At 45.3% G+C, this 25303-nt stretch overlaps 1 protein-coding gene across 1 annotated transcript; it reads left to right on the plus strand.

Annotated features, from left to right (window-relative positions):
* The first annotated feature begins 11198 nt into the window (after positions 1-11198).
* On the plus strand, positions 11199-19651 carry LOC143809000 (uncharacterized). Its single transcript, XM_077292180.1, has 6 exons — positions 11199-11255; positions 15704-15778; positions 16099-16294; positions 16449-16611; positions 17405-17752; positions 19630-19651. The coding sequence occupies exons 1-6, from the start codon at positions 11199-11201 to the stop codon at positions 19649-19651; spliced, it is 861 nt and encodes a 286-aa protein (XP_077148295.1).
* Positions 19652-25303: the final 5652 nt, after the last annotated feature.

A 25303-nucleotide genomic window follows, 5' to 3' on the forward strand; every position in this document is an offset into this window, starting at 1 on the left:
ATACAGCACAGCCCACAGAGTACTATATACAGCACAGCCCAGAGTACTATATACAGCACAGCCCACAGAGCACTATATACAGCACAGAGCACTATATACAGCACAGCCCACAGAGCACTATATACAGCACAGCCCGCAGAGCACTATATACAGCACAGCCCACAGAGCACAATATACAGCACAGCCCACAGAGCACTAAATACAGCACAGCCCACAGAGCACTAAATACAGCAGAGCCCACAGAGTAATATATACAGCACAGCCCACAGAGTAATATACTGTATATAGCACAGCCCACACAGTAGTATACAGCACAGAGCACAGCCCGCATCTCTTCTCTTCCTCCACCCCCCCCCCCAAGAATGGCCCCCCACAGTCCAGTAAAAAAAAAAAAAAAACACTCTCCTCTCCTCGTGCCCCGCGTTGCTTCCTGGTTCCTGCTCCTGTCTCAGCAGCTGCAGTCTGCCCAGGACACAGCAGGTGCACGATGATATGACGTCATCGCGCACCCGCAGTGTCAGAGGCAGAGCAGGGAATGATGGGAGAGGGAGCGTCAGCGGACGTTCTCTCCTCCATCATTGCGTTCAACTGTACCGGCGTACGCCGGTATAGTTGAATGCGGGGGCGGGGGGAGGCGGATCGAGCGGCCCACCTCTGGCACCAGCCCTTCTGGCATTTGCCAGAAGTGCCCGATGGCCAGTCCGGCCCTGTCTATCAGTTACTGTATTCATAAGCAAAGAAAAAATGGTGAGGGCTAGGAATAAGCAGACCTGTGGATGTTCCTGAACCTGAATCCCACAGAATCCAATGGTGACCCAAATTTTGGTGATGTAAAATGGCTGTAAAACAGTCGTAGAAAGGGCTATGGGGCTGAAAAATTAAGCAAAATGGGGGTAAGAGCAGGACAATTGCCCTGCAAACAAATGTGGATAGGGAATTTACTTAAAATAGCAAAGAATAAAAAAACATAAAAAATAATAATCTTGAACCAGGAGATGGAGGTTGAAGTGGAGGAGTGGAGCAGTGCCTTGCGTGTAGTTTACTATACTTGTTAATAAATAATAAATGAAAAAATAACTTGTGGTCCCCTTTATTTTTATAGCCAGCCAAGGGAAAATACAGCTTTGAGCTAGTCTTATTATGCTAGAAAGGGCCTAATATCCATGAACCTTATTAGCCTATTAGCATCAGCCCTGAGCTGTCTGCTTTGCCTTTGCTGGTTATTAAAAATGGAGGAACCCAAAAAAATTACTTTATTTTTAATAACCAGCTAAGGCAAAGCAGACAACTGTGAACTGATATTAATAGTCTGGGAAGGTCCTTGATTATTTTGCCTTTCCCAGCCTAAAAATACCAGCCCTCAACCACCCCAGAAGTGGTGCATCACATTTGATGCTCCAATTCTGCTGCTCAGCCACGATTTTTCCTGATTGCCCTGGTGCAGTGGCAATTGAGGTAATAGTTTTTGGAGTTGAAGTCAGCTGTGTAATGTCAGCTGACATCAAGCCCAGGGGTTAGTTATGGAGAGGTATCTGAAGTCTGAAAATGGAAAAGTGAACTGAACAGAACCCATGCACCTAGTTAGTATTTATGATGAATAAACAGTGATTTACTGAAAATAAGTCTACAGATTTTAACATAAAAGACACTCACAGGAAAAAAGACTACCCAGCACATTCCCTGGTTCTCCAATTTTTTAATAAAAAGAATCCCTGCAACTCCAACGTAGTTCAGTGTGGTTCCCACGACATATAGAGATACTTTACTTTTTTCCTGTGTGTGCGCATGTCTTCTAATTATTAAATATGGGGTGTGGGAATGCTACTCATTTGGGTGTGTGGTGAAGCAACACCGCAACCACTTCCATTTAAATGTCCAGGCTGGTTTATTGGTGTTTTTTAAACCATGCCACAAGCAAAGGAAAATAAACTGTAATACTGAGTCTCTTATCATGGACAAGCTGTGAAATGAGATAGTCAAGGAGTACAAGGTCAGAAGCAAGGAGGGTACGTCATAAACAGAAGGAAGAGAGAATGGCATAGTCAGGTAATGTTCCAAGGTCAAAATACCAGGAGATAGCAGAACAGAGCAGAAGGAGTTAAACAGATGGATGGTCAGAACTAGGTCTTTGGTCAGGCAACAAAAGATCAACAAACAGAATGCAAGGCACATAGAGAACAAACCACATAGTAGCTAAATGTACTGTACATCTGGCATAGGTCTGAGGGAACAGCACAGTTAAGTAGCCTGGCAATCTCTTGGGGCAATGAGCACCTGGAGACAGCCAGACCGCCCCCCCAAGTCTCAGGTTGGATGGCTGAGCTGTCAATAAACATACTAACAGCTCAGCATGTCTCTGCATCATACTGGAAGACTGAGCTGTTAATCAAAGTACTGAAAGCTTCAGCATGCCCCTGTACCAGATTGGACAGCTGAGCTTCCAGTTATTTCATTCCAGACAAACGGAGAGGTGGAACCATGACATAAACAGCTTTTCAGTGCAGGCAAAACAAAGTAAACAGATCCAGCGCAGTCACAGATCCGGACACACAGGCTGGATAGCATTCAGTGTACAGGCTCAGTCTGGAGACCTCACACAGGAGGTCTTCTCCCCTCCAGATACAGAACCATGTGTCAAACAAACAGATTCCATTTTAACATTTTAACCACACCCAGGATTCGGTGTGTGGGCGGCCAGACTTGCCATCTCTCAAACTGCCCATAAAACCTGGCCCAGATGCACAAAAACAAGCCTCTTAGTACTATGTGTACTAAAGCATTACACCATATTTACATCACAGAGGACAACCACCTCTGTGATACATACTTTCCATCAACTATGTGGTTGATAACAGTAATGGGGGTGTTTGATAGACGCCTCTCCATTAATAAACCTTGGGCTTGATGCCAACTGACATTATACAGCTGACACCAACCCTAAAAACTATTATCCTGATTGCCACCACACTAGGTCAATCAGGAAGGGAATCAGCAAGGGCCAAGGCTGTATGCCAGAATTGGTGCAACTAATGGATACTTACTTTCTGGGACGGCTGAGGGCTAGTCTTATTGGGCTGGGAAGGGGCCAATATCTATAGACCTTACCAGCCTAATAATATCAGCCCCCAGCTCTCTGCTTTGTCTTAGCTGGGGATTAAGAAAGGGGGGACCCAAAGTCATTTTTTTTGCTACCCCCCCAATTATAATAACCAGCAGAGGCAAAGCAGAAAGCTGGGGGCTGATTTTAATAGACTGGGATTTTGGGCCCTTCCCAGCATGTAGTGCTGGCCAATCACAGCCATGCCAATACTTGGCATGATTGTGATGGCTCTGGAAGTGCCCACAGCCTAACAAATAGTTGATTGGTTGCAGCCTGTCAACATACTTTATCCATCACCAAACCCGAACAGTAAAATTAACTTCAGGGAAAAAGTCTAGGTTCAGAGTTTGGCACCGGACACGTTACAGTTCAGGTTCACTCATTCCTACTGAGGGCAATACTGATGAGATCAGGATCAGCCAACTGTAAACTGAAGGCAAACAAATATTAAAGTAAAAGAAAAGTGCTAACAAGTTGGAATCACTGAATAAAATAATGAAATGCTTTATTAAAAAAAAAATGAACAAACAATGACATACAGTGAAAGGCAAAAAGATAACAATGCTTTAAACTTTTGAGTTTGAGGCTCCAAATCTCACTATCCACTCCTGCTTTTAATGCAAGACTACTATCATCTTAAAGACAATCATCTTGGCTATCTTATACATAAATTTAACTTTCAACTATTTAGCATATGATTAGTTAAGCAGATTCTTGTCATGTTTCTGCATTGTTACTGTCTTGCTCCTAAAAATTAAAATGTTAATTTTTATCATTTTGTTAGCATTTTGTAAGCCCACCTTTGGCTTTCAATACTGCCTGAATCTTTCTGGACTAAAGGTACCGTCACATTTAGCGACGCTGCAGCGATCTAGACAACGCTGCCGATCGCTGCAGCGTCGCTGTTTCATCGTTGTGTTGTCGCTGGAGAGCTGTCACACAGACAGCTCTCCAGCGACCAACGATGCCGGTCCCTGGGTAACCAGGGTAAACATCAGGTTACTAAGCGATGTTTACCCTGGTTACCAGTGCTAATGTAAAAAAAAAACAAACACTACATACTTACATTCCGGTGTCTGTCCCCCGGCGCTGTGCTTTCCTGCACTGACTGTGAGCGCCGGCCGGAAAGCACAGCGGTGACGTCACCGCTGTAATCTGCTCTACGGCTGGCTGGCGCTGACAGTGCAGGAAAGCACAGCGCCGGGGGACAGACACCGGAATGTAAGGGTACCGTCACACAGTGCAATTTTGATCGCTACGACGGCACGATTCGTGACGTTGCAGCGTCGTATGATTATCGCTCCATCGTCATAGACTGCGGTCACACTTTGCAATCACGGCGCTGGAGCGATGCCAAAGTCCCCGGGTAACCAGGGTAAACATCGGGTTACTAAGCGCAGGGCCGCGCTTAGTAACCCGATGTTTACCGTGGTTACCAGCGTAAAAGTAAAAAAAAAACAAACAGTACATACTCACCATCTGATGTCCGTCAGGTCCCTTGCCGTCTGCTTCCCACTCTGACTGTCTGCCGGCCGGAAAGTGAGAGCAGATCACAGCGGTGACGTCACTGCTGTGCTGTGCTCTCACTGTACGGCGGCGCTCAGTCAGAGCAGGAAGCAGACGGCAAGGGACCTGACGGACATCAGATGGTGAGTATGTACTGTTTTTTTTTTTTTACTTTTACGCTGGTAACCACGGTAAACATCGGGTTACTAAGCACGGCCCTGCGCTTAGTAACCCGATGTTTACCCTGGTTACCAGCGAACGCATCGCTGGATCGCTGTCACACACAACGATCCAGCGATGTCAGCGGGTGATCAAGCGACGAAAGAAAGTTCCAAATGATCTGCTACGACGTACGATTCTCAGCAGGGTCCCTGATCGCTGCTGCGTGTCAGACACAGCGATATCGTAACGATATCGCTAGAACGTCACGAATCTTACCGTCGTAGCGATCAAAATTGCACTGTGTGACGGTACCCTAAGTATGTAGTGTTTTTTTTTTTTTACATTTACACTGGTAACCAGGGTAAACATCGGGTTACTAAGCGCGGCCCTGCGCTTAGTAACCCGATGTTTACCCTGGTTACCAGTGAAGACATCGCTGAATCGGCGTCACACACACCGATTCAGCGATGTCTGCGGGAGTCCATCGACGAAATAAAGTTCTGGACTTTCTGCTCCGACCAACGATGGCACAGCGGGATCCTGATCGCTGCTGCGTGTCAAACTCAACGATATCACTAGCCAGGACGCTGCAACGTCACGGATCGCTAGCGATATCGTTCAGTATGAAGGTACCTTTACTCTCTATCAGATTCAAGCATGTCTTCACTGAAATCTGATACCAGGTCTTTTCTACACGTTCCCAAAGTTGGTCGACTCACTTGGGTATGTATACAGTTTTTTCTTCAACTCTACCCACAAGCGTTCGATTGGATTGAGGTCTGAGGACTGTGGGGGCCAATCCAACACCTCTATTTCATTATTATTGAACCATTTCTTCACCAATATTGACATATGCTTTGGGTATTTGTCCTGCTGGAACACTCATCATTTTTTCATACCCATAGTACTGGAGTGTACAAAGAAACTTGTCTTGTAGGATACTCACATATCCTCAGCATTGAGACCACCATTGATTCTGGTCAATTTGGTCACAACGTTTGGCTGTGAAACAATCCCATATCACAGGGGCAGACACTGACAGCTTAGGGCCCCTGTGCAAGAAATGTGTCTGGGCCCCCTCCTTTTATAGCGACAAAGCCACGTATATATATATATATATATATATATATATATATTTATCTACACACACTGAGAGTGCCCTCTCTTGCTATGTACAGCACTGTTTCTTGCGTATTGAATTATATAGAGCCCTGTTTTTTTTATCACATACCGTCTTCTTTTGTTACATATATAATGCAATGATGGCTGATGGAGCATGGGAAAGCTTCTTTTCTAATGGAGGAGATGATGGAGTGGTATTCTGGTCACCGACTCCTCCATCATCAGTCATTTTATATCTAGCAAGAGAGCAGATTATGTAATAAAAAAGGCGCTGTGAATAACAAAAATAACAAGAATACACAATGTAAGAGACAGCACTGTACATAACAGCAGAGGAAGCTATAAAATAAGAGACAGCACCATATATAACTAGAGGGGATGGTATGTAATAAGGGACGGTGTAATACATGATAAAAGAGGAAACTAAGTAACTAAGGATGGTGTTATACATAATAAGTGAGTACACTATATACTAAGGGACTGTGCTATACATAATAAGTGAGTAAACTATATACTAAGGGGTTGTGATATGTATAATAAGTGAGTACACTATTTACTATATTAAACATAATAAGTGAAAATAACGTCTTCCTCCACCTCCCCTGTTCCTAAATCCATTATAAATCCCCCTTCATCCATTCCCAATCCCCCACACCCCTCATTGTCCTCCTCCCCCGCATCCCATTATGGTCCTCTCCCCCACCCCCGTCATTACCTTCTCCCCAGCACCCCATCATTGCCCTTTCCACCACCTCTATCATTGCTTTCTCCCCACCACCCCATCATTGCCAATTCCACCACCTCCATCATTGCCGTCTCCCCCACCACCCCATCATTGCCCATTCCACCACCTCCATAATTTCTTCCTTCCCTATCACCCCCATCATTGCCCTTTCCCTCCATCATTGTCTTTTGCACTACCACATCATTGCCTTTTCCCCCACCACCCCCATGATTGCCCATTCCACCACCTCCATCATTTTCTCCCCCACCCCCCTATTATTGCCCTTTCCACCACCCCATCATTGCTTTCTTCCCCACCACCCCATCATTGCCCTCTCATCACCCCCATCATTGCCTTCTCCCCATCACCTCCATCATTGCCTTCTACCCCATCATTGCCCTCTCATCCACCTGCACACACACACACAGACACACACAGCACTATTCATGTCTCTGCATATTCCCCCAGAGTGCTAAGCGTGCACGCACACACACACAGCAGACAGCACCTCTCCGCATGCTCTCCCACAGCCACACCATCACGATCACTTGTAGCTTCCTCTCACTGGCACAGCAGCCACGGCACTGAATGATGATGTCATCCAGCCACGCTGCTGACTGCTCTGTGAGACAGGAAGCGCGGGCAGGAAGCACGATGGATCACTGCAGCTCCGCTGCCATTTTCTGCAAGGATCAGTTTCTGCAGGGATCTCTTCCTGCCCGCAGCACATGAGGGCAATCTGGCCAGGGGCCCCCTGGAGCCAGATAAACAGGCCACCACCACAATATGGAGCATATAACCACAAACAATAACTGTCATAAAAAATACATATTTTATTGGTACAATCAGTTATGACACAATATTACATAGTAAATATGGTTATATGCTCCATATTGTGGTGTTGTTGATACTGAGAGGGAGCTCCATAGGATAATATCCATTGTGTCTTGGGTGTTGACTCCGGGACTAATAGCTATTATTATATTATGGTATCTGTATTTGAGATATTGTGTTTGATAAACAGACCACATTGCCCTTATTATTAGCCGCCCTGCAGGGCCCCCCGGAGCCTCTGGGCTCTGGTGCAGCCACACTGGCTGCACATGCGGTATGTCCGCCCCTGCCTTTTCATCAGGTTTTCTATACCAAACTTGGCAGTTCCTTTATTTTCTCAATCTTTTAGCTCCTTTCTCCATTGTTTTTTCCAGACCCATTTTCACCCTTTAGAACCTAGTCTATTGACTTTCGTCTCATTGCCTCAAATCCCCTTTTTCCTATATTCTACTGTCCACTTTTCGTACTGTTTGCAAACTCGAGCCTGCACTTCTAATGAGTCATGACGATGTTGAAGTTGAGACTTCTTCTCCTTTTCTGTGGCCACTATTCCAGACTTGTGTAACGTGCACATGCTTGTACAGACGTCTGTGATCTCATTATTATGAAGCAAATGCGCCACCTCCACTACTGTGTTTGTCCCGCCAGAACTGATAGACCTTGGGATGAGCCAACTTGTTGATTCAGATATTTTGACTGGACTTCCACCTCTTGGCATTTGAATGGATGGATATACTTCTTCTGCCATGGCACTCATATGATGCAGTGTGGCAATTTTCTTGGCCAAGAGACTGTTATTGATGAGTTGGATGCTGTGTTCCTTTTCTTGTGAAATCTTCGACTGCTCCTTGATTCGAACCAATGACCTTTCGCTTGGGAATAAACCTAATAATACAATGAGCTAATAAGGAATGTGAGAATAGGTTCTATCTTGTGGTATGCAGTAAGAAAAATATTTTTTCACCACCAGGGGCAAAAAAGTATCAATGCAGTGACATGACCAGATTCTGCATAACTAATCAAATGAGATAGCCAAGATGATTGTCTATAAAATAACGGCAGTCTCATGTTAGAAGCTTTAATGGATCATGAGATAGGGAGCCTGAAATTCAAAAGTTTAAAACATTGCTACCCCTTATTCTCATCACAGTATAGTTATAAAAACCAAAAGAAAAAATGTTGAGCAGCACAGCCTCAGGACCCGGAACGGACTAAAGTCTGTATATGGTGCAATGGAGAGCCTGACCGCGGATCTGGGGTGCTCGCATGGAAAATAGTGCTTATCCAGTAAATACACAGAAAAAATGCGGCAGCACTCACCAGTCCTGGAGTGGTATGAATCCTTTATTCAAGCATAAAAAACATGATCTTCACGGCTCGGGGGTGTGCGAGTAATGTAAGGGTGTGCAGGGATCGACGACGGCCGTTTCGCGCTGACGGTAGCGCTTCCACGGGTCAGGGGTGCTGGAAAGTGATGCTGGCAGAAATAGGTGAGTATAAACATACCCCTCCCACCCCACGCCCCAGACATCCACAGCCAAAGTACAACATGTGCATGTATTAAAAACATTAAAAACAACAACGCGGCATGGCTGAACGGACTGAGCACTTACGTCCTTGTCCTTCTCAGACAGCTTAGACATCAACATTCCCTAAAAAACAACAACCTTGGTGCAAACGGTGTTGACACATTTACCCAAATAGGCTATTCGTACGTATATTACATACCTTCCTAAGCGTCAGAAACAGGGAACCTGTAGGAGCACCAGGAGTCATGAAAGGGATAGGAAATGCAGGGGATATATAATGTAATAACCGGGCTAAGGACTCATAAAAAGATAGACATGTCAATTCTATCATTAAGACCAGCTGGACCTGTTGCTTGTGTCCGCATGATCCACCTGGCTTCCTGCCTCAACAACAGTTTATGTAAATCTCCTCCCTGCACCGCTAAAACAACCCTCTCTATTCCCGCAAATGTTAGAACCTCCGGATTCCCTGCATGCGTGTCCCTGATGTGACTAATGAGCCTTGGTACTCCTTTGCCTGACAGGATCGACTTAAAATGTTCCCTAAATCGTATATAAAAATGGCGTATTGTCTTACCTATATAATAGCTTCTGCACGGGAAGAAAACCACGTACACCACGTAATCAGTTTTGCAAGAAATAAATTGTTGGACCATATGCTTAATAGGACCTATATTTAATGCACGCCCGGGAACGTGATATTTACAGTATTGACAGTGCCCACAGCATTAATTACCTTTGAGAGCCGCCTCCTCCAACCAGGTTGTTTTTGGCTTAGAGGTGCGGTTACGGACCAAAACGTCCCTTATATGTGTGCTGCGTCTATTTGAAATCAGCAGACCCCCGGCCAACCTACCCGCTAAATCCTTGTCTCTCTCCAATACATGCCAATGCTTCCATTGGACTGTACTGGAAACAGAAGGCAAACTGCTGCCCTACTACTTCACCTACTTTACCCATATTACTTTGAGTATTATCATTAACACGATCCAATGCTGTCCGCAGTAATACATCCGGGTAACCCCTGTCTTGGAGTCTCTGGCATAATTCTCTAGATTGTTGCTCAAAACCTTTCTGTGTATTATTGACCCTCCGTGTCCTCAACAATTGGCTGTAAGGTAAGGACCACTTGGTGTAAACCGGGTGGAAGCTGTTGTAATGTAATACTGAATTGGTGGCAGTCGGCTTACGGTAAATAAATGTACATACTTCCCCCTCATGGATCGCTACTGCTACATCTAAGAACTCCAAATTGAAACCCCCAAAAATGGACGTAAAGGACATCCCCATTGTATTGGACCCATTGAGGTAACCAACAAATAGTTCAAACTCTTCCTCTGTGCCATCCCACTGTCAGGACTCTGAACATTTTTTATTACCTTTTGTGCATTACTGCCCTTTTCCAAGATGGCGTCTTTGGTCTCATGTGCACTGTGTCTTCCTGCTATGAAACTCCACCCCAGCCTTCAGTCTGTGCTAGAGTATTCTGCCTTGCATCCAGCTCCTGATCCTGCTGACTCCCTGGCTATATACCTGCTCCTGTGAACCTGTGTGGTGATCCTGCTACTCTGCTCTGAGTTCCTGCTGCATACACCAGTTTCCAGTAATCCTCCTTCATCTGCTGCTTGTGTTTTCTTCCATCTGCATTTGTTGGACATGTAAGCTGTTGCTGCTCTGCAAAAACCTGAGACTATTACCCAGGCCTCCCTGGTTGAGCTAGATATTATTTGAACTGCCTTATAAGTATATCTATCTGTGTTTGGACTAAACTAGGACTTATTCGTGTCACGTATCCTCAAGAATAATTGTGCTTCATAGACTTTCCGCGTGATTGCATTTTCCTCTAGAGTTCCCTATAGACTGTTAAGCTGCGCTTAATATTTACACCAAGTGTTGTGGACTTGAGTTTCTCTCTGCACCTGTTTGAATCACCGTGTGATAATATAGACTTTACCACTTATAAAATTGTGTCCTGTAGTTGTCTTGTTCCACGCAAAGAGTCTCCTGAGTTATCCCCTATAATTATTACACCCACACTAGAAACACGTCGTCCACATCTAAGATAAAGCTTAATGTGTTTAAGAAATGTGTTCCTGGCGGAATAAATATAATCCTCCTCAAAAACTGCTAGGTAAAGGTTAGCGAACGTACATGCAGCCGGGATCCCCATGGCAGTCCCGGTGGTCTGTATATACCAAGTATCCCTAAAGGTAAAGGCGTTATGAGTAAGTATAAACCTGAGACCTTCACAGACAAAGTCGATGAAGACCTGACTCCTGTCTGTGGTCTCCAAAATACGCCTAATGGTATCTACACCCATATGCTGCGGGATTTTTTTATACAAACTGACCACATCAATGGACTCCAGGGAGAACCCCGTCTGCAATGCAAAGTTCTGAATGTGACCCAAAAACGAATTTGTGTCATTGATATATGATGGAACGTGCTGGAGTAGAGGGCGCAAGAGCCAATCTATGTACTGGGATAGAGGCTCAGTGAGTGACCCTATCCCAGACACAATGGGTCTGGCTGGGGGATGTGTGACAGATTTATGCACCTTTGGGACATAATACCAATATGGTTTTGTTGGAAACTCAGGCAAAAGCTTTTCTGCCTTTCTCTGCGTGATAACCTGGAGTTCCACCAACCTCCTTAAGAAAGAACATAATTCTGTCTTGAATTTATGTGTGGGGTCCCTTTGTAACCTATGGTAAATTGCCATATACGATAATTGTCGTCAGCTTCCAACAAATATGTATCCCGAGGTATAAGCACTGTTTTGCCCCCCTTGTCTGCCGGTCGCACAATTACATCTGTCCAATTGGCTATGTCCCTTAACGCTCTCCTAAAAACATTTATAAAGCAAAATAGCTATGAAAACCCACCGGGTGTGTCCATGTTAGGACTTACACCTTGCGTCAAATGTCCACAAGATTTACCACTGTAGATTATAACCACAGTTTATAGATATTATTGACCAAAAATATATCTATAGTAAACCTGACAGTGCAAAATATTCTTCCATAATATTAACAAAAATGAAACTATGAAACTATAGAAGTAAAAAAGGATTTAAAGGGGTTGTCCACTACTTTCAATTAACCCCCCAATGTATCCCCCCGGGGCCCCTGATGAATTGTGCAAATACCTTTTGTTGCCGTTTTTGCCTGTGAGCGGCGCTGTAGCGGCGGCTGAGTCCGGGTCACGTGACCCCCAGGCTGCAGCCACCGCTTATTTCCACCGACGTCACGTCAATTTCCAGACTCTGGAAATTGACGTGACGTCAGCAGCAGGTGTGTCCCAGCCGCACAGTCAGAGCAGTCACTCATCAAGAGTGACTGGGCTGTGGGCGGGGCTGGTGGCTGACTGCGGGGCTGTGCTGGGGGCGGGCGGGGCTAGGCAGGGATGATGAAGGTGCGGGCGCTGGGGTCTGTATGTACGTGCCGGCGCCGGTGCTCTGCGTGCCAGCGCCGGTATGTGGGTACGGCGCCGGGGCTCTGCGCCGGCATGTGGGGGTGGGGGCCGGCGCCGGTGCTCTGTGTGCCAGCGCCGGTATGTGGGTATGGCGCCGGGGCTCTGCGCCGGTATGTGAGGGTGGGGGTCGGCGCCGGGGCTCTGCTGCCGGTTCCGGTATGTGCTGGGTCTGCTGCGGGGGGTGGGGTGGTCTTTGGTGTGTGTGTGTGTCTCTCTGTGTGCAGGCATGTCCGATGGGACTACAAGTCCCATCGGGTTCTGCCTGCTACAGTGACAGTGAGTGACACATTAGCCAATGATGGGACAGTAGTAGTCCCATCATCCGGCTAATGTGTTGAATGTAAAAAAGAAAAAAAAAAACACATATACAGTACATACATACATAGAACACATACAGGACATGCGCCATGCAACGGCATGCGACGACATGCGCCATGCGCCGACATGCTGCATGCGCCGACATGCGCCATGCGCCGACATGCGCATACAGTACATACATACATACATACATATAGACATACAGTACATAAAACATAGAGTACATACTCACCATCACTTGTCACTTTGATCCCCGAAGCCATTGTCATCTGTAAAAAATATTAAAATAATAAACAAACACTATACTCCCTGATCCGCAGAAATCCAATTAAAACGAGTGTCCCACGACGATCTCCCGTGGAGAGCAGGAGCATCAGCTGACGCAACCACTCTCCAGGGGCTCCAGGAACACAATGAGGGGAGGAAGGTAACCTCCCACAATGTATTCCCCACAATGTATTCCTACGCCCCTGTGAGAAAATAGTCCCTAGTCTCACTTTATGACCCACTATAAATAGAAATAGCTAGGGTTAGGGGTAGGGTTAGGGCCTAACCCTAACCCTAAACGTGACAGAAATACGTGGCACTTTAATACGTGACACTGAAATACGTGGCACGTGGCACTTACATACTTGGCACTTAAATCCGTGGCACTTAAATACGTGGTACTTACATAGGTGGCACTTACATAGGTGGCACTGAAATACGTGGCACGTGGCACTGAAATACGTGGCACTTAAATCCGTGGCACTGAAATACGTGTCGCGTGGCACTTAAATACGTGGCACTTACATACGTGGCACTTACGTACGTGGCACTTGCATACGTGGCACTTGCATACGTGGCACGTGGCACATAAGTGGCACTTACATACGTGGCACGTGGCACTTACATACGTGGCACTTATATATGTGGCACTTATATACGTGCCACTGAAATACGTGGCACTGAAATATCGTGGCACTATGACTGTCACAAAATGTTCATTAAACGGTTAGGGGTGAGGTTAGGGGTAGGGTTAGGGTTTGGATCCCTTTATCACCCTGATGGTGGTGGGTGGTTTTTCAGTGTTTTTTCTGTTTTTTTCCATAAAAACGCATGCGTTTTTAACGCAAACAAACGCATGTGCTTAAAAACGCATGCTTTTAGGCTACGTTCACATTTGCGGTGTGCGCCGCAGCGTCGTCGCCGCAACAAAACGCATGCGTCGTGCGGCCCTATCTTTAACATTGGTGCCGCATGGCGCCGCATGTACATGCGTTGTCATGCGTTTTGGTGCGTTGTACGCCGCATGCGGCGTTAGGACGCACCTGTCAGGGCGCGGCAAACGCAACATGTTGCATTTTTTGGGCGGCGCAGACTTTGTAAAAAACGCATGCGTCGTGTTTGCGTCGTGTTTGCGTCGTCGATGCCCCTTTTTTCCCATTGACTTGTATTGACAACGCAGACGACGCAAGTACTTGCGTCGTGGTGCGTTGTACGACGCATGCGTTTTCCAATAAAAAATGCAAAACATTGTCTAGACTTTGTCTAGACAAAAAAAAAAACACTATATATATATATATATAAAAAAAAGGGGTTTGGCATTGTCTTTCACAAGGCTATCAGACAAGACAAGTCACTGAGGAGAAACCTGCTTTCAAAACCTGTAAGTATATATTTCTCTTTGCATATTTTTTATTCTGTGTTTTATTTTTTGATTTTGATTTAATTTGTGCAATGTTTGGTCTGTGCTATTGTACGGTTATGGCACTGTGGGTTGTTAGTGAAAAATTGTGTTTTTTAATCTGGTTTTGATGTACTTCTGGCGTTATATGATGGATGGCGTTTCTTGTCACCGGCCTTGATTGGTTTTGGATTGGTTTTATGGATTTGGGGTTGTTCTGGTGTCATGCGGTTGTTCAATGTCTTTAATTTGGCAGATTTTTATGTTAAATTTCTGTTGCATGTCTTTTTATGGTTTCTATTGTTGGGGGTAACTGTATGGCGTTTTCTTGGCTCATGTCTTGCTGTGTTTTATTATGCTGTTGGCATTTTTTTTTCTTTCCTTGAGTGTCTTTTCTTGCTGGTGGGGGGGCTACATTTATGATGTTTCATTTGTATTGTATTGTTCTGTGCTGCTATGCCATTCTCTTTTCAATTGTATTTTCCCTTTTTTTTTTTTTTGGTTTTTATCTATGATGGTTTTACGTCAGTTTCCGTATGGCTTCCGTATGTATCTCCTTTCTTGAATGTTTTCATTGCCAAGTGTGTAGTATGGCCTTTATTTATTTTTTTTTTTTTAGTTGGGGCCCTTTTTTTTTAATTTATTGTGTTTTCTTTTCTATTTGACTATGGTTTATCTTTTGGGTTGCTGTATATTGTAACAGCGGTTGTCCCGTAATGTTTATTGCTTATTATCTAGAATGGTATTTATCGCCTTTTTCTGATGTATTTCTGTGGTTAGATGTCACCAGATGGTGTTGTTTTGGATCATGTCTTGTTGTAATTGTAAATTATGGCGTTCATTAGTTTGCTATTTCATTGTGCCTTTTTTTTTCCTGTAAGGTTTTTTTTTTAAGTTTTTATCTTTAAAAATTTTGACATAGGTGTCTATTTTTGCTTAATTTTGTTTGGGTCTATTCTTGTATTGTTTCTTCGATTGTATTCTCTTGCAATGTATGGCGTTGAGGTGTCGCTTTTTGAGTTTGCATTGTCCTATCAGTCAACAGTCAATTGTGGTTGTTTTAATGTTTTGGGCCTATTTTATTGTATGTGGCATTGGATGTGATTTTTTGCTCATTTTTTCATTGCAGAACAAACTTGCAAGAATGGCAAGTGAGTCAGAACATAGCCAATCGGCGCGGGGGAGTGCGGTGAGTAATTATGTCCAGTTGCTTACTATTCGCTGCCATTTGTAGCATTGACAATAATTTTTGTATACAATTTTTCCAGGCTTCTTCAAGTGAGGGAGAAGGCACACAGCGGGAGCAGAGAGATCGGGGCCAAGATGTGGCGTCAGGCCGGCGAGTGAGTATTTTTTTTTTTTTAATCTTTTTTTTTGAGTAGCATCCTGCTGTGAGGAACATTACATTTGAGGAGCATCCTGCTTTCACTAGGGATGTTTACTAAGCTTAATTACATTATAGCTTTTCAGGGCAGCAAGTATTGGGGGAAGGTAAAATAAAGTTGAACTCCCTGCACACAAACATTCCAAAATACAGGTGTAGAAAACATCAATATACATACATCAAATGGCAAAGGATAGGGCAAAGGTACCTATCATGCCAGGTGCTGGTGGTTGTTAATATTTGCATATTTGTAACCTATTTGTTTTCTAATTTTTCTAGGTTTCACAACGGGACCAAGGAGACAGTATAGATGTGGACCTCCTGATCTCCAGCATCCAGGAGCGTGGCCCGTTGTGGGACAGCCGTGACCCTCGGCACATGGACCAGGTGGTGTTGAGGCGTTTGTGGGCAGAGGTGGCAAAGTCGCTGTGGGATGGCTTTGACAGTGCCTCAGCGAAGGACAAAGGCAACTTTCGTGAGTATTGCAGAGACGCTGCTATGACCCATCTTGCCAGGATAAACACAACCGTGTGTGATGCGATCAACGCCTAAACTTTGCATCGCACACGGTTGTTTTATCCTTTTAAAATGCTAAATATGTAACCATTTTTTTTTCTTTACATTCACAGTTAAAAAGTTGAGGACCAGATGGCGATCCATGAAGGACCGTTTCAATAAGGGGATCCGTGCTGCGGAGGAGCAAGCTCGGAGTGGTGCTGCTGCGGCCAAGTCTGTGCCATACAAGTACAACAGGGCACTACAGTTCTTAAGACCGGTCCTTGGCCGCCGACAGTAAGTATTTTGTCCACATACCATATTGCACATCCACATTGTACATTGCCCAGACACAGAGCATATTGCACAGCCACATAGTACATTGCCCAGGCACGTACATTGTGCATCCACATAGTATATTGCCAGGCCACTATATCGCAGCCACATAGTACACGTTATAGCCACGTATCCACATAGTATATTTCCAAAGGAACATAGTGTATTGGCCATCCATGTAGTCAGCGTTGCATATTGGCCATCCTTTTACCCTAGTGGAATGGTATATAGCCCATTAGTAATTTTTTTGGTTAGGCGTGAGTCATTGTAGTCCATGACAGGTTACGTTCTGAGTCAGGGTAGTTCTGATCGCAGGAATAATGATGACGTCTGGATCACATGATCCTAACGTCATGGCCGTTCCTGCGATCAGATCAGCAAAGTGACTGTTTCTTTTTTTGTTTTTTTTTTAAATGTTTTTCTTGACTTTAAATTTTATACTATTTTGGCGGCATAGGCAGCATCAAGAAAGATTTTTTGTCAAAAAATTTTTGAAAACGATGACAGAGGTATGCATTGGCTTTGGCAGCGGGAATGACCAGTCATTTTCTGCCGTAGGTATGTCCATGATTGTTATCGTCAGCCCTAATGGTCAGCTGGCGATAACAATCAGCAATTTATTATAGGCCACACAGACTGAGAGACAGGGGATTGTAATGTATTGATGTGTCATGTAATGTTAATTTTATTACAGGAGTTGGCGTATGTGATAGGTAATTAATTGAAGGCTAATTCTTTCCTTATCTTTTCACAGGACACACAGCAGCACCCTCGAGCGAGCTCGCCCCGCAGGAGCGGACCTTCATGAATCGCCATCTGACCCGTCACAGCCCTCCCACAGCGACAGCAGGCTTGCACCACCATCTGGAGAACCGGCAGCCGGTCCATCAGGTGTTCCCCTGCACGAGGCCTCTGGCGCACCTTCGTTTGGGAATTCCCGACAGCGCCAGCGGGCCTTGGACAGGCCAGCCATGCCCGAATTTTTGCATTTGAGCACGGTTTTCCAGAACTGTTTCAAGGCATTGAGCGATAAAATGGACACTCGTCTGTCCAGTATCGAACGGCGCCTTGAAAATCTGGAAGCCGGCCAAACATTTTTTAAGTACTATTGGTAAGGGCATGGTGGAACACCTTACGCCGGAACTCCAGATTTCGGTGATGCAATCCTGCAACAATGCCTACGTGAGGGCTCTGCAGCAGGCTCGGGTCATGCAGTCAGCGACACTGCCCGTAGTGCCGTCGCTGGCTAGCATGACTCCGACTCCTGCTGCAGAGCCACTCCAGCCACCCCACCCTGGTCCAAGTGCCGAGCGACGCCACCACAGGCACCATAGCAGTGTGCCACCGACTCCTGCTCCTGCCGGGCCCTCATCCTCCCGCAGCCATCATTCTGGGGGAGCTGCCGCAGTTGGAAAGAAAAGAAAGCACAAAAGAAAGAGGACACGCACTGAGGCTCTGGCTGCTCCAATACAAACAACAAGTACACGTCGGGGCTCTAGCCGCAGCAGGAGCAGCCAGAGCCAACCAAGAACCTCGCAAAGGCTCGTGTTGCCTCCTCCCTCCCCTACAGAGGTGGCGGTTTCCTCCCCATTATACCCTGCGGAGGGTTTGGACCTGCCATCCAGCCTCCTGGACTATAGGTCAAAATCCTCCTCCTCATCATCATCCTCATCTTCCTCTCCCCATTCCCAAAAAGATACATACCATTCCCCCATGGTGGCACAGGTTGATACCCCCTAAGTTTATTTCCCCTTTTTTTTTTCTGTTTCCCCCCAATAAAAAAATTTTGTTTTAAAACAACATCATTTGCTCTTATTTTCCAGTATACTTCTCGGCAAGTCACACCGTGCGCCGTCTACACATATTTTGTGCTTGAAACACCTCATATATGCAATGTCAGACACTATTTTTACCATCTTTATTTTGCCTTTTTTGGTGTGTCTCTCATTGCTGTATGAGGTGTTTACAAACAATAAAGTGTATGAGGTGTTTTCAATCACTAAGGGTATGTGTCCACGCTCAGGATTGCATCAGGATTTGGTCAGGATTTTACATAAGTATTTGTAACCCAAAACCAGGAGTGGGTGATAAATACAGAAGTGGAGCAGATGTTTCTATTCTACTTTGCCTCTAATTGTTCCACTCCTGGTTTTGGCTTACAAATACTGATGAAAAATCGTGACAAAATCCTGATGCAATCCTGAACGTGGACACATACCGTAAAGGTACCTTCACACTTAACAATGCTGCAGCGAAACATACAATGATGCAGATCACTGCAGCATCGCTATTTGGTCGCTGGAGAGCTGTCTGTGTGACAGCTCTCCAGCGACCAACGATGCCGAGGTCCCCGGGTAACCAGGGTAAACATCAGGTTGCTAAGCGCAGGCCGCCGCGCTTCCGATGATTACCCTGGTTACCAGTGTTAAATGTAAATAAAACAACAGTACATACACTCACAATTGCGTCCCCCGGCGTCCGCTTCCCTGCCCTGACTGAGTGACGGCCCTAACAGCAGAGCGGTCACATCACCGCTGTGCTGTGCATTCACTTTCCGACCGGCGCTCAGTCAGTGCAGGAAGCGGACGCCGGGGGACGTGAAGATGAGTATATGTCCTGTTTTTTTTTTTACTTTCACACTGGTAAACAGGGTAAATATCAGGTTACTAAGCGCCGCCCTACGCTTAGTAACCCGATATTTACCCTGATTACCATTGTAAAACATCGCTGGTATCGTTGTTTTTGCTGTCAAACACAACGATACACGGCGATCTGACAAACAAATAAATATGTTATATGGTATGGTATAAATTTTGTCTTTGAAGCAGGGTAGAAAACTGAAGAAAATTTTTTTATTAAAACACAACATTTTAAAAACAAAGGGTTCCAAGTTTTTTAGATAAGGCACATTACATTGGTGAACTATAGGTAGATGCCAAATTTCACATAACCAAACCAACCTATACGGATTACATTTAGTGCACATTTACTGGAGAATTAGTTTATTATTATATTACATTTTTAGCATAGTCACACCAGAATACAGTCCAACAGTTTACTACACCATTGTATCTTGCCATGACACACGGCCAACATCTGACACAAAATAGGCCGCAAAACGATCCTCATCTGCGCAATTTCCACACTTGTCCTCAGAGGATGATCATGGAAATCGGGCAATGGGTAGGCTATGGGTTCATCGAGATCCACGTTCAGTCTCTCTTTGGCCAGAATATAATTGTGGAGAACCACATACGCCTTCACCACCTCATCCACTGTCTCAGTTTTCAGATTAATGGCGGATCCTAATATCCGCCATTTGGAGACAAGGATGCCAAAGGCGCACTCCACAGTCCTTCTGGCCCTGGACAGTCTGTAATTGAAAACCCTTTTGGTGTGGTCCAAGCCCCGACTGGAGTAGGGTTTCAATAGGTTGGCAGACATTTGGAATGCCTCATCCCCAACCACAACAAATGGCATCGCAGGGCCTTCGGTGTGGGGAAGAGGTCGTGGCTGTGGGAAATTAAAATTGTTCCCATACAATTTTTGGCCCATATCCGACTCTTTAAATGTGCGCGAGTCATTTGCACAGCCAAACGCACCAATGTCCACTGCGAGAAAACGGCAGTCCGCACCGGCAATTGCAATGAGCACAGTGGAAAAGTATTTTTTATAGTTGTAGAAAAGGGATCCACTTTTCCCTGGCTTGGTAATCCGAATGTGCTTTCCATCCACCGCGCCAATACAGTTTGGAAACGAACACACTTGGTCAAATTTCTGTGCGTTGTACTCCCAGATTTCGCTTGTAGGGACGGGTAAAAATTCCTCCCGGAGATTATCCCACAAAGCGCGGCATGTCTCAGCAATAATTCCGGAGAGAGTGGAGACTCCAATCCGGAACTGAAATTGAAGGGATCTCAAGGTCTCTCCGGTAGCCAGGAAACTGCCAAGAAGATAAAGAAATTACATTAAAGTACATTGTAATTTATAAAAGTACATTGACCATACCACCCCCAAAAAAAAAATAAATAAATAAATAAAAAAAAGGGAAGAACATATCACAGTCATTCAAACAGCTACGTACCGTAGAGTCACCAGCAGCCGCTCCTCTGCGGAAATAGCTCTCCGGAGCTGCGTGTCCTGCCTGCTAATGGATCCTTCCACCTGACGCAGAAGATAGCGGAAGCTGTCCTGAGACATCCTGGTGTATTCAAAATATTTCTCCAGGTTGTCATTCAGTTCGCCAAACAAGCTATGGTATGCTCCACGGCTCTCCCGGACTTCCAAGATAGGGTGTATCAAAAAGCGGCAACGACTCCATCTCCGTTTTTCCCTTTCCCTTTGATGAAAACAGGCGACAGCATAGGCATGAGCCAAGGCAAATTCCATCTCCATATCCATGTAGATACTGTCCATGGGACGCTCCATCATGAATACCAGCAAAATGGGAGGAATTCATCTCTGCCAGGGTATATATACACAATTACATAAACACCAACCCTCTTCTAGCCATTGGTGGTCCTTATCTATTGTGTAGACACTTTTTTTTGTGGGTGGGATGAAGAATGACTCACTGCACAAAAAAACGCATGCGGCGCAAAACGCTGCGTTTTTTGTTGAAAACGCAACTGCGTTTCCCAAAAATGCAGCGTTTTGCACCGCATGCGGCGCAAAACGCAGCGTTTTGCTGCGTTTTGTTTGCGTTGTGCGTTGCGGCGCCGACGCTGCGGCGCACACCGCAAGTGTGAACGTAGCCTTACATAGACAGCAATGCATTTTTTGCCGCAAATAAACGCATGCGTTTTTAATGTTAAGTATAGGGAAAAAACGCATGCGTTTTTTAGCGCTAAAATGCAGCATCCAAAAACGCAAGTGTGAAACCAGCCTCAGTGCCGGAATTGGCGCATCTTACAGATGCGCCATTTCTGGGGTGGCTGCGGACTGGTATTTTGTTGTGAATTTGGATTCTGGGCTCCCCCGGTGGCTACTGGTGGAATTGAACTGGTGTCTTCATCTTCTCTGTTCACCTGTTCCCATCAAGATGTGGGAGTCGCTATATAACCTTGCTGCTCTGTTAGTTGCTTGCCGGTCAACAATGTTATCAGAAGCCTCTCTGTGCTTGTTCCTGCTCCTAGACAACTACTAGATAAGTTGGACTCTTGTCCATGTTTGTTTTTGCATTTTTGTTCCAGTTCACAGCTGTAGTTTCGTTACTGTGTCTGGAAAGCTCTTGTGAACAGGAATTGCCACTCTGGTGTTATGAGTTAATGCCAGAGTTTTAAAGTAATTTCTGGATGGTGTTTTGATAGGGTTTTTAGCTGACCATGAAAGTGTCCTTTCTGTCTTCTGCTATGTAGTAAGTGGACCTCAAATTTGCTAAACCTATTTTCATACTACGTTTGTTATTTCATCTTGATTCACCGCCAATACATGTGGGGGGCCTCTGTCTCCTTTCGGGGTATTTCTCTAGAGGTGAGCTAGGACTAATATTTTCCTCTGCTAGTTTTATTTAGTCCTCCGGCTGGTGCTGGGCATCTAGAATCAACGTAGGCATGCTACCCGGCCACTGCTAGTTGTGCGTTAGGTTTAGTTCATGGTCAGCTCAGTTTCCATCTTCCAAGAGCTAGTTCCTATATATGCTGATGCTATGATCTCTTGCCATTGAGATCATGACAGTTTGACCGGCCCACTAAAGGGTTAAAATCCTTGGCTGAGAAAGGAGAGAAACAGTAGTCTGCTGAAATTTTTTTTTTTTTTTTTTTTTCTCTCCTTTGAATGGCTCTGTGTTCACCTGTTTGCAATGGATCTTCAGAGTGTAACTGCAGGTTTGAATAATCTCGCCACGAAGGTACAAAATTTGCAAGATTTTGTTTGTCATGCACCTGTATCTGAGCCGAGAATTCCTTTGCCGGAATTTTTCTCGGGGAATAGATCTGGGTTTCAGAATTTTCGAAATAATTGCAAATTATTTTTGTCCCTGAAATCTCGCTCTGCCGGAGATCCTGCACAGCAGGTCAGGATTGTGATTTCCTTGCTCCGGGGCGACCCTCAAGACTGGGCTTTTTCATTGACACCAGGGGATCCTGCGTTGCTCAATGTGGATGCGTTTTTTCTGGCCTTGGGGTTGCTTTATGACGAACCTCATTTGGAGCTTCAGGCAGAAAAAACTTTGATGTCCCTATCTCAGGGGCAAGATGAAGCGGAAATTTACTGCCAAAGATTCCGTAAATGGTCTGTGCTTACTCAGTGGAATGAGTGCGCCCTGGCGGCGACTTTCAGAGAGGGTCTCTCTGATGCCATTAAGGATGTTATGGTGGGGTTCCCTGTGCCTGCGGGTCTGAATGAGTCCATGACAATGGCTATTCAGATCGATAGGCATTTGCGAGAGCGCAAACCAGTGCACCATCTGGCGGTGTCCACTGAGAAATCGCCAGAGAGTATGCAGTGTGATAGAATTCTGTCCCGAAGCGAGCGGCAGAATTTTAGACGGAAAAATGGGTTGTGTTTCTATTGTGGTGATTCTACTCATGTTATATCAGCATGCTCTAAGCGCACTAAAAAGCTTGGTAAATCTGTTTCCATTTGCACCTTACCGTCTAAGTTTATTCTATCTGTGACCCTGATTTGCTCTTTGTCATCTATTACCACGGACGCCTATGTCGACTCTGGCGCCGCTTTGAGTCTTATGGATTGGTCCTTTGCCAAACGCTGTGGGTATGATTTAGAGCCTTTGGAGACTCCTATTCCTCTGAAGGGGATTGACTCCACCCCATTGGCTAATAATAAACCACAATACTGGACACAAGTAACTATGCGTATTAATCCGGATCACCAGGAGATTATTCGCTTTCTGGTGCTGTATAATCTACATGATGATTTGGTGCTAGGATTGCCTTGGCTGCAATCTCACAACCCAGTCCTCGACTGGAAAGCTATGTCTGTGTTGAGCTGGGGATGTAAGGGGGCTCATGGGGATGTACCTGTGGTTTCCATTTCATCATCTATTCCCTCTGAAATTCCTGAGTTCCTGTCTGACTATCGTGACGTCTTTGAAGAATCCAAGCTTGGTTCGTTACCTCCGCACCGAGAGTGCGATTGTGCCATAGATTTAATCCCGGGTAGTAAATACCCAAAGGGTCGTTTATTTAATCTGTCTGTGCCTGAACATGCTGCTATGCGTGAATATATAAAGGAGTCCTTGGAAAAGGGACATATTCGTCCATCGTCATCTCCCTTAGGAGCCGGTTTTTTCTTTGTGTCAAAAAAAGACGGCTCTTTGAGACCATGTATTGATTATCGGCTTTTGAATAAAATCACTGTTAAATATCAATACCCATTGCCGTTGCTGACTGATTTGTTTGCTCGCATAAAGGGGGCCAAGTGGTTCTCTAAGATTGACCTTCGTGGGGCGTATAATTTGGTGCGAATCAGGCAGGGGGATGAGTGGAAAACTGCATTTAATACGCCCGAGGGCCACTTTGAGTATTTAGTGATGCCTTTTGGTCTTTCAAATGCTCCGTCAGTTTTCCAGTCCTTTATGCATGATATTTTTCGCGATTATTTGGATAAATTTATGATTGTGTATCTGGATGATATTCTGATTTTTTCGGATGACTGGGACTCTCATGTCCAGCAAGTCAGGAGGGTTTTTCAGGTTTTGCGGTCTAATTCTTTGTGTGTGAAGGGTTCTAAGTGTGTTTTTGGGGTACAGAGGATTTCCTTTTTGGGATATATTTTTTCCCCCTCTTCCATTGAAATGGATCCTGTCAAGGTTCAAGCTATTTGTGATTGGACGCAGCCCTCTTCTCTTAAGAGTCTTCAGAAATTTTTGGGCTTTGCTAACTTTTATCGTCGATTTATTGCTGGTTTTTCGGATATTGCTAAGCCATTGACCGATTTGACTAAGAAGGGTGCTGATGTTGCTGATTGGTCCCCTGGTGCTGTGGAGGCCTTTCGGGAGCTTAAGCGCCGTTTTTCCTCTGCCCCTGTGTTGCGTCAGCCTGATGTTGCTCTACCTTTTCAGGTTGAGGTCGACGCTTCTGAGATCGGAGCTGGGGCAGTGTTGTCGCAGAAAAGTTCTGACTGCTCCGTGATGAGGCCTTGTGCCTTCTTTTCCCGTAAATTTTCGCCCGCTGAGCGGAATTATGATGTTGGGAATCGGGAGCTTTTGGCCATGAAGTGGGCTTTTGAGGAGTGGCGCCATTGGCTTGAGGGGGCCAGACATCAGGTGGTGGTATTGACTGACCACAAAAATTTGGTTTATCTTGAGACCGCCAGGCGCCTGAATCCTAGACAGGCGCGCTGGTCATTATTTTTCTCTCGGTTTAATTTTGTGGTGTCATACCTACCGGGTTCTAAGAATGTTAAGGCGGATGCCCTTTCTAGGAGTTTTGAGCCTGACTCGCCTGGTAACTCTGAGCCCACAGGTATCCTTAAGGATGGAGTGGTATTGTCAGCCGTTTCTCCAGACCTGCGGCGGGCCTTGCAGGAGTTTCAGGCGGATAGACCTGATCGTTGCCCACCTGATAAACTGTTTGTTCCTGATGATTGGACCAGTAGAGTCATCTCTGAGGTTCATTCTTCTGCGTTGGCAGGTCATCCTGGCATTTTTGGTACCAGGGATTTGGTGGCAAGGTCCTTCTGGTGGCCTTCC

The sequence above is a fragment of the Ranitomeya variabilis genome, chromosome 2, assembly GCF_051348905.1.
Source record: "Ranitomeya variabilis isolate aRanVar5 chromosome 2, aRanVar5.hap1, whole genome shotgun sequence".
Taxonomy (NCBI): domain Eukaryota; kingdom Metazoa; phylum Chordata; class Amphibia; order Anura; family Dendrobatidae; genus Ranitomeya; species Ranitomeya variabilis.